Source organism: Stigmatopora argus, chromosome 15 (genome assembly GCF_051989625.1).
Source record: "Stigmatopora argus isolate UIUO_Sarg chromosome 15, RoL_Sarg_1.0, whole genome shotgun sequence".
Classification (NCBI taxonomy): domain Eukaryota; kingdom Metazoa; phylum Chordata; class Actinopteri; order Syngnathiformes; family Syngnathidae; genus Stigmatopora; species Stigmatopora argus.
The window spans coordinates 14,922,538-14,933,183 of record NC_135401.1 but is presented as its reverse complement, the minus strand read 5'-3'; the positions used below and the strand labels follow the sequence as shown (position 1 = coordinate 14,933,183).

General features: G+C 43.3%; 1 protein-coding gene across 4 annotated transcripts in view; it reads left to right on the top strand.

The window, feature by feature from the left end:
- Nucleotides 1-4,046: 4,046 nt before the first annotated feature.
- The window catches only part of exoc3l4 (exocyst complex component 3-like 4), a 53,468-nt gene continuing 46,868 nt past the window's right edge, over nt 4,047-10,646 (top strand). The window contains exons 1-3 of one of the 4 annotated variants that reach the window (XM_077620970.1): nt 4,047-4,248; nt 4,353-4,451; nt 4,821-4,956. In XM_077620970.1, coding sequence (XP_077477096.1) covers nt 4,446-4,451; nt 4,821-4,956 — 142 coding nt within the window. In that variant the 5' untranslated portion in view covers nt 4,047-4,248; nt 4,353-4,445. Of the gene's footprint in view, nt 4,258-4,325; nt 4,741-4,820; nt 4,957-10,646 lie in introns of all 4 variants that reach the window. The other 3 variants (XM_077620968.1, XM_077620971.1, XM_077620969.1) reach the window with 3 other exon arrangements.

Sequence of the window (10,646 nt, the reverse complement as noted above, 5' to 3'; positions counted from 1 at the left end):
CTCTCCAGCCAGCAGAGAGAAACATGTCCCAACCAGACCGCCAGCGAAGAAACAGTATGCATGCGCTGAGTTTAAACAACGCAGCATGGACGAAGTGCCTGACGAGTAAACACAGGATTATCAATTGTTTGTTTTCAAACCTAATTTCATAAAATGAACGCTAATAAAGAACGACTGGCCTCAAGTCACTTGAGGCTCACGTTATGGTTTCTTCTATTTTTTTTCCTTTACTAGCAAGTGTACTACTTGCTAACTGTTAGCTAGTACTAGTTAGTAACTAGTACTGCACTCTTACTACTTATCCCAATTTACTTTGTATTAGGCCTGGCTGATATGACTGAAAATGTTATCACGCTAAAGAAAATATCAGTCGATAACGACAACTATCGCATATTTTGTCTTTCAAATTTGAAACTTCAAACTTCTCTGAATAAGAAAATAAATTACTTATCCCGTTATTCAATGAGGAAAGTAACTATGTTTCCTTACTTAAAATAAAGAGAATTTAAAATTGTTTTGTTGTTGTTCTGTCGTGCAATAAAGATCCGTACACTATTACATGTACTGAAAAATAAAACAGAATAAAATAATAATACAAATAATATTCATTTTCTGAACCGCTTTTTTATCCTCACTAAGGTCGCGGGGGGTGCTGGAGCCTATCTCAGGTGACTTCGGGCCAGAGGCGGGGGACACCCTGAATCGGTGGCCAGCCGATCGGAGAGCACGAGAAGACGGACAACCATTCACGCTCACATTCATACCTAGGGGCAATGTAGAGTCTCCAATCAGCCTACCATGCATGTTTTTGGATTGTGGGAGGAAACCGGAGTACCCAGAGAAAACCCATGCAAGCCCAGGGAGAACATGCAAACTCCACACAGGTGGACCAACCTGGATTTGAACCCAGACCTGTGAGGTTGACGTGCTAACCACTGAAGCCGCTGGGCCGCTATAATAATCATTATAAAAAATTAAAAAAAGATTTAAATAGACAATTAAAAAATAATAATAATAACTTTGCCTTCAACTCAAAACTTCCTGTGCAATATGACATAAATAAAATGATCAACTGAAGACATAATCACTATTGGCAAGTGGACTATTTTCACACTCACAAAAACAAACAATGTAAATTTACCTTACATGTGGCCTGAACTTAACCTATTTAACCCAAGTTAACAAGTTTTAGATTTTTACAAGTTTTTCATAACATTTGCATAAAATGAGGAAAGCCCTTGATATGTAAGAAAATAATTTCATGCTATCTTAAAATGGAGTGGATTAAAATGTGTCAGGGAAATTTTGTATAAGGCTGCTGTTTGTGCACATTTGTTTAAGAGGCATTCTAAAAAGAGAAGGAAATCCCTTCCATGTGCTTTAGAACAGCCCTACCCTGTCAGAATTTCTCTTATTGGCTTGCCTTGACACCTTGCCCTATGTTAGCCAAATAATAACCGCTTCTGGTTCCTGCTGTATATAGGCGAGAGACAGAATTAAAACTGTAGACTGATGTCTTGAACCTGTACCTGCAGGCTTATTAGCGTTTGGAAGGATCTTTTGAGCGCTGTCGAGGTTGAGTCAATTGTGTTTGATCTCACAAGTACAGTAATCCCTCGAATATTGCGGATACTGTATACCAGACAGCCACGATAATAAAAAAAAACACAAAGTAGGATCATCTCTATTATTACTACCATATTTTTTCTCTAGACAGAAATACAAGTACAATTACCATGAAGGCTATTTATTAAATATTACAGCTATAAGCATATGAAAAGACTAATGTGTTAATATCTAAATACAATATATACCGTATTTTCACGACTATATGGCACATGCGATGCTTGTTCACCTGCTTCCTCCATTTGATTTTAAATTCCCTCGCGGCTGCTCTATTCCCATGTTCCCCTGTGTTGGGGTTATTGCAAAATACTATCAAATTATTCAATTTGAAAAATGAAATAAGTCTATCTTGATGTGAACATGATGCTTTCTAATGACAAAAATTACAATTTTCTTACCAGAAGTTTAAGATGTAGTGGCAGCCATATTGCTTCTAATGTCAAAATATCTCAATTCTTTCGATGGTTCATATTATTGCGATACAGTAATGCCTCGATTATTACGGCTTCAACTACATTGCGTTTTTTACATAAAAATGTGAAAATACACGCTGAAATTCTCAAGCAGAAGCCACTCCCTTGTCCTCCGCTTGCTAGTAGAACTCAGCAATGAAGTAAAAAAAATGTTTTTTTTTAAAGTTCAGAAAAATGTGAAAATCCACGCTGAAATTCTCAAGCAGAAGCCACTCGCCTGTCCCCCACTTGCTACTAGGACACACCACTGAAGTTAAAAAAATAATAATGAAAAAAATAAAATAAAAATAAATAGGGATGATCCTACTTTGCGGTTTTTCGTTCATCGCGGCGATGTCTGATATACATTAACTGTGATAATGGAGGGATTACTGTAGTTGTCACTTTTGAACAAGAAATAAAATGAAAAAAAAGAAGTGGAATTTTGTTTTATTTCAAAATCAAGGCTACTCGCGTCTGGCCAGTCAGAGAACGTTTAACTAGGTAAGACAGTAGCAGTGAGGTCAGCAGAGTGAAGCGAGCTTGTTCCACCTGAATTCCATGATGAGTTCCATGTTTTTTTATAGACTTTCAGAGCCAAGTCGCACCACTCGCTGAGTTTATGTACGCAACAAAAAACAAGCAGACACATAGAAAATCAATATATGGTATAGATAAATAATCAGGGTGGCCCGGTGGAGCGAGTGGTTAGCGCGTCGGCCTCACAGTTCTGGGGTCCTGGGTTCAAATTCAGGTCACGTCCACCTGTGTGGAGTTTGCATGTTCTCGCCAGGCCTGCGTGGGTTTCCTCCTGGTAGGCTGATTGGACACTCTAAATTGCCCCTAAGTATGAGTGTGAGTGTGCATGGTTGTCCGTCTCTTTGTGCCCTGCGGCTGGCCACCGATCCAGGGTGTCCCCTGCCTCTGGCCTGGAATCAGCTGGGATATGCTCCAGCACCCCCCGCGACCCTTAATGAGGATAAAGCGGTTCAGAAAATGAGATGAGATAAATCATCACAAAATAATCGATAAGAAATAAATATGTAGTCCAAGTGAGGTCATCAGAGCGGAGCGGGCTTGTTCTGTCTGAAGTTCAGGATGAGTTCCACGGTTCTGGAGATGTTCAGCGCCTAGTTGCACCACTCGCTGAGTCTATGGATGCAACAACAAACAAGCAAGCACATATAAAATCAATATATAATAATGATAAATCTCATCAATATTTAATAATTTAAATTTATTATTTAATTCATTTATTCATTCATTCATTTTCTGAACCGCTTCATCCTCATTAGGGTCACAGGGGTTGCTGGAGTCTATCCCAGCTGACTCTGGGCCATAGGCAGGGTAATGATAAATAAATAATCACTAAATAGTAATGATAAATAAACAATCACGAAATAGTAATAGATAAATAAGATAGTAATTAAAAACATGATATTTTACAGATTAAATTTCAAGAAAAATGGAATTAAAATTGCTACATGCGTAGTATACTTGATCAAGGTTGCACTTCTAATTCTTGTGGTACTGTAAATCAAGATTCTCTCATAATTTCCAGCCAGGTGTGTCTATCCTACTAGTACACCTCCTTGACCACTTACATACTCAAAACTATGCAATTTCACAGATTAAATTGAGAGGACAAATTGAATTAAAATTTCTACATGCATACATTTTCAATGTTGCAGTTTAGAGGTGGAGCTTGCGAAAAGCCAAGTGAGGCAGTTGCTTGGAGCCTGGGGAGAGTCTGGGGCCTCCTAAAATACTCCAAATCAAGAAAAAGGATGAACATGACATGATATCGCAGTATTAACCATCTTTGTGGACCTCTAGCCCATCGAAACTACTACACAAGACCAGACTACCTTGCCATGTTGATTGATAATTGATTAATTCTTACCATTGTCTTGAAAAGTGTACTACTACATTCCTCTAGTGGATGCTCATGTGTATGACATCTCAACGACACTTCACGTTGACACAAGTTGCGTTGACGTAACGTCGGAATTCAGACAACCATCACATTCGAAGAGGTTTATGAATGCAGTATAATATTTTTCAGGAATACCAGCCACATGATTCAATTTGTCTTGTAATCCTTGTGATTTGGAGATTTTCGGAGAGCATGAACGTGACACAAACGTTTACAATTAAAGCTACATTCCAGGTAAGTAAGGTACGTCTGTACGTGAGTGTAATGATTGCCCGGATGTTTGAATGTGATCTTTGGCATTTCTTTTGTAGATTTCGACCATTTCCCAATTTTTATAGATCCGACAAGTTCTGTCTTCCTCCCTCACACGAAATGAAAGTAGCTGAAGAAAAGCAAGAAAGTGGGTTGCTGTCGTCCTCTCTGAGCTCGGCATGCAGGTAAGCACTCTTGCTAAGTTGAAGGTCAACAAAATTCTATTCTTCTTCTTTATGGATAATTTGAACCAATTCAAGTTGAACATTTTCCAATATAAATCAGTACATTTAATTAACTATTACCAGGCTAAAGATTTGAAAAGACAATTTGGACGTTTTCAGGTCAACAATCTCTCTTAAAGATTCCATGACTAAAAATGTTGATTTACATGATAACCACAAATTCTTCTTCCCTGCCATGTTTACACCAGGATAGTTGGCTTGTTGTATGTAAACAAAAAGTGGCGTGTCAGTGAGTCTTGCACATCACTTAACTCTTTTCCAACAATACAATTTGGCCTATTTCACAACTGGAACTTGGTGTGTTTGCAGGCATGGACCTCCAAGAAAACTTCAGGGATGCTAGAGAATTTCCGGAATAGTGGCCGACTGAAAAGTCCGCTTACTCCCCGAACTAGAAGTATCAAGAATCAATCGCCATCGACGGTAGAAATGTCACATTCTCTTGGTAAGTCTTGAGAAAAAAATATTAGTATTATTTGGCTTGCCACCAATTGTGAGTGTTCCCTGTCTGGTGCCCATAGGTGTGAGAGAATGAGAGAATGAGAGAATGAGAGAATGAGAGAGGAGAGATCGAGAGAGAGAGAGAGAGCGAGAGAGAGCGAGAGAGAGCGGGAGAGAGCGAGAGAGAGAGAGAGAGAGAGCGAGAGAGAGAGCGAGAGAGAGTGAGAGAGAGGGAGAGAGAGCGAGAGAGGGGGAGGGTAGACCGCGGGGAGAGAATGTGAGAGAGCGTGTGAGAGAGCGTCCTATTTTCTCAAAATATTCATTAAAAATGTCTAAATTCACGCTGAAACTCGCAAGCGGAAGACAGGGAATGAAAAATGGCTTTAGTCAGGTCCCCGCCATCGAACTGAGGGCCGAAGAAGCGAAATTTCACCGTAAAAAAGAAGAATTACTGTATACAACCGTTTTTTTGGATTACAAACATTAACCTGAAAGTTTTGGACTATTTCAAGTGGAGAAGGACTAGCTTCACTGTGTACAGCATTTAAAGTATTATTTAAAAAAAAAAAAGATTATAATAAGATATTACCGTATTTACTCGCATATAAGCCGCTTTTGTCGGACAAAAATGATGACTGAATTGAGGGTACGGCTCATATGCGCATAAAAACACGACATGCACTAAACTGCAAGTTGATGACGGCATGACACGATGACGTCATGACGCAATGGTGCCCTGACTTCATGAAGCAATGGGGCCGTGACTTCATGACGCAAGACTATCCGATACGGTCATTTATTTCAAAATAGAGAAAAGATAATAAGATAATCTTATATTTTCTCTATTTTAAAACAAATAACCGTATCAGCCGCATTCACTTGCGTCATAACGTCACAGGGCCATTTTGTCATGACGTCATCGTGTCATGGCGGCGTCAACTTAAGCCGTACCCTCAATTCAGTCATAATTTTTTTTGTCCGACAAAAGCGGCTTATATGTGAGTAAATACAGTAACTTCCTTCTGATATTGAATTAGTAATCAGGGGGCGGCTTTTACGTTAGAAATTGTAAATTTCAACAATTTTAAGGCAATTTTAGGGTTTTTAGGTGTGTCCCAGATGTTTCTGTGGTATATATATACCGTATTTTCATGACTATATGGCGCATCAGATTTAAAGGCGCAGTGTCAGTAACGAGTGCTATTTCTGTATTTAACACACACAGGACGCACCGCTTTTAAAGACGCAGCCAGGCATGGCAAAATATACACCAGCTTAAACATACAGACACTCGCTAAAAACACGTTTTTAAAAAGGCAACGGAAGCAAAACTGAGTTCGGTTGTACTTTATTTGCCATTTTACAATATACTCACGTCATCATCACCCACAAATTCATCAAAGTCCTCATTTTCTGTCCTAATTGAACAATTTTCCAAATGAGTCATCAAAATCGCTGAGTTTTATACGTTCGTCCAGGCGGCCACAATCCATTCGCAAATAGTAGCTAGCGTAAATAGCCCGCCACTGCCTGCCACCCTTCGTAAAGCTGTGTTGATGTTCTTCTTCTTCTTCTTTTTCTTCTTCTTCTTTTCACCTCAGGCGCCTGAGGATTACCCTCAGCAGCGCTAGAGCTGCCATTGGAACACGGATTAGTTCATCCAGGGAGTTGCCCAGGCCGCGATGGTAGCGTTCGGTCATTAAGGCCGGACAGCGGAGCCATAGGTGTTCAGACGACTCTGTTTCCTCGTCGCACAGGCGGCAGCGATCCGAGTCGGATTTCCCCACAAGGTGGAGCCAACGGCGGAGCAGGGGGTGGTGTCCACTGCGGAAAGGAATCAGGTCTGTGCGGTCTCCTTTCGATAGGGCAAGTTCTTCCTCTGTGACTTTCGTAGTGTAGGTCTGCAAAAGGCGGGGGTGGGAGAGGGGGGGGGAGCGATCTTCACGTTGGATGATGGCACGTCTTGTGGCTGCGTCCGGGGAGGTATGGGTTTGGTCATCTGACGAGCCAAGTTTAGCTAGGGCATCGGCCAGGTCATTATCGCATATGTTGCAGTGGCCCGGGATCCACAGTAGCTGTAGTCGCTTAGGCGGAGGGAAAAGGGCGATGTCACCCTGAAGTCTCCGAATGGCGGGGTCTTGCGTGTGGGGGTTTCCCATAGCTTGGACCAGCGATTTGCAGTCACTGAGGATGATTGATGTCTGCCAGTCTGCTGTTTCCCTCAGCCAGTAGAGTGCCTCGGTCAGTGCCACTTTTTCAGAGTGGTAGGAGCTGCTGCGGGTGCCAGTGGCACCATGTCATTGGTGGATGATTGCAGTCTCCTTAATGACGACGAAACCTGCACCACCGTCAGCAGTGCCTTCTTTGGTGGATCCATCTGTGAAGATCTGTAGGTCCGGTTCACCCATGGTTCTGATGAGCTCTTCGGCCTTATCTCTTTGGATGATGGTCGGCATGTGTTTAGAGACTGCAGTAAAAGCGGTTTGGATGGGGGGGGGGGGTAATAGCCAGGGTGGGCAGGGGTGGGAAGAGTATGTGCAAGGGGTATGGAGTTCTAGAGCAGTGAGACGGGGAAGGGTCAAAGATCGCCAGTCTGTCTTCTTTTGTAACCGCATTTTGACGTTTTCATGGAGGAGGCGGTATCGGGGATCAGAAGGAGGCAGCTGGTTCCAGGCATCCGCCTTAAGAAGTGCTTGTAAATTGAGGCGGGATGAGAGGGGTGTAAGATGTGCCTCATGTATATGCCAGGGTACAGACATTGAAATCGTGGAGAATTTTAAGTACCTGGGTGTTCACCTCAACAAAAAACTAGATTGGTCCACAGACATAGATGCCCTGTACAAAAGGGGCCAGAGCCGCCTCTACCTACTGAGGAGTCTACGGTCCTTTGGAGTGTGCAGGACACTGCTGAGGACTTTCTATGACACTGTGGTGGCATCTACAGTGTTTTATGCAGTGCTCTGTTGGGGATGCGGGAGCACGGAGAGGGACAGGAACAGGCTGAATAAGCTGGTCAGGAGGAGGGCCAGCTCTGTTCTGGGCTGTCCTCTGGACTCTGTGGAGGAAGTGGGAGAGCGGAGAATGCTGACCAGGATGATGTCTATCATGGACAGCACCTCCCACCCCCTGCATGAGTCTGTGGAGTCCCACAGATCCTTCCTCCCATCAGCTGTAAGGCTCTTTAACAAAAAAATGGCTGAGTGTTAAGACCTACCGTATGCATGCATGTACATTTATGTGTATGTATGTATATATGTGCTAAACAACACGCTTATTTATTTATATATTTATTCATGTATTTATTTCTTGACCTACTTATTACCTATCTATTTATGTCTAAAATTCCTTTCCTATTCCTGCATCCTCACCCTCTTGCTACTGTGACAACGAAATTTCCTGAATACGGGATGAATAAAGTTATCCAATCCAATCCAATGTAGGACTGCTTCGGTGGGGGTAGACCTGAGGTGGTGGGTTATGGCGCGGGCTGCTTCCAGTTGGGCAGTTTCAAGGGATTTGAGGTGAGTTTGGGCCAGCCAGGGGGCCCATGCCGGTGCTGCGTACTCTGCGAGACTTCTCTGGGTGGCAATATATACCGTTCTAAGGTCGTTTGGTTGCCAACCCCAAGATGTGCCACTGAGTTTGCGGAGGAGATTCATTCTTTTGGACATGGTTTGGCGGACTTTTTTCGCTTGCTCTTTAAACGTGAGTTGTCGGTCGAAGGATACGCCAAGGAAAGTGGGGGTGGGGTTATGCTTGAGGGCGGCGCCATTTATTAAGATCTTTGGTTGCCATTTGGCCTCAGCTGAGTCCAGGTTGAAAAATGACACCTCACACTTGGTGGTGTTAAGGTTTAGGTGTGCCTTGGAACTCCACCTCCAGACTTTTTCAACCTCCGCTTGAAGTCTGCTTTCCAACTCCTCTTGTTCCTACCCCGACAAGCAAGAGCCAGATCGTCTGCATAGGCGCTGACCAGGGTGGAATCGTTGAACTTGTCGAGGAGGTCATTAATGTAGATGATGAATAAGAGGGGCGACAGGACCGAGCCTTGGGAGAGCCCTTCTTTGAAGGTTCTGCTCCTGCCGACGGTATTGTTGATCCTGACCCTGGCTGTGCGATTTGTGAGCCAGTTGGCGATCCATCTGATGAAGCGGTAGGGGACCCCCAGGTCTGCCATTTTTTGTAAGAGACCTGTTCTCCATACCTGGTTGAATACCTTGCTGAAGTCAAAGAATGTTGCAAGCGTGCGTTGTCGTTGAGTCGACTGGAAGCCATCAGAGATGAACTGCGACAGTCGCAGGGCCTGGTCCGTCGTGCTTCTTCCCTTTCGAAAACCGGCTTGCCAATGGCTGAGAAGCTGTTTATCTTCCAACCACCAGGCAAGACGGTTCACGATGAGCCTTTCCATCGTTTTGCTAAGCGTAGAGGTGAGGGCGATGGGTCTGTAGTTCCCAACGTCCTTTGGTGACTTCCCTTTTTTGAGAAAAGGGATGATGGTGGCCACTCGCCAAGCTTGTGGACACCAGCCCTCTAGCCAGCTGGTGTTGACGATATGGAGTAGTTCGGGGAGGATGTTTGCCGGGAGATTTTTTTAGAAGGTCCGGGGCTATGTTGTCGGGTCCAGCTGCCTTACCCGCTTTATGTTGAGACAGCGCTGTCTGCAGTTCAGTATCGGTGAACGGGAGCTCGAGGACTTGTCGCGGTGAGCCGAGCAGTCTGCGGGTAGCTGTACGTAGAGAACGCACTGCTCGTCTGCTCTGCTTGTCACTCTTGCGTCCGCTGACCGAGGCATATTCCCTGATATTGCTGTTGCCTTGGCTCGGTCACTCACGTACTCCTTGTGTTGATCGATGTCCAGGCCACAATCCATTCGCAAATAGTAGCTAGTGTAACTAGCCCGGCGCTGCCTGCCACCCTTCGTAAAGCTGTGTAGATGCCGATGTCCAGCGGTTTTCAAGCATCTGTTGTTAGTGCCTTTAACAACAGTGCAAGCAGACACGTTCGTCCAGGCGGCCACAATCCATTCGCAAATAGTGGCGTAACTAGCCCGGCGCTTTAGTTAAACCTCCGGGAATGATGGCAAGCTCAGAGTTCATTTTCGTGACTTGGTTTCTCACCGCTGCTTCGGGGGTTCTTAGAAACCAAACCGAAATTGTTTTGCAATAAACACATTATCACCACACTATATACGGGGTACCTTGTAGGGGCGTGCCTTTAGCGTCTGACCCCACCCACGTCCGCCTTCTCTCTATATAAGAATCGTGTCGGCAAGAAGTGTTCTCAGTCAGCCTTCAGAGCTTACACACGGCGCTCCGCATTATAAGGCGCCCTGTCTATTTTGGAGAAAATTTAAGACTTTTTAGTGCGCCTTATAGTCGTGAAAAAAAATATATATATATATATATATGTATATATATATATATATATATATATATATATATATATATATATATATATATACCGTGAAAACTCTATTACAACGGCATGCCGTTCTATTTTTCAAACTTTACCCCGTAGTGCCGTTCAATTAGAGGGTGCAGCTCTATTTTTTTACTAGCTGGTCAGAATTTTGAGAAGATGCAGTAAATTTTATGGATGAAAAGAGAAACCAGGTAACATATATATATATATTTATTTAACAAAAAGCACAAATACAAGGTGGTTATTGGTAAGTAATTACAAAATCACTGGTGA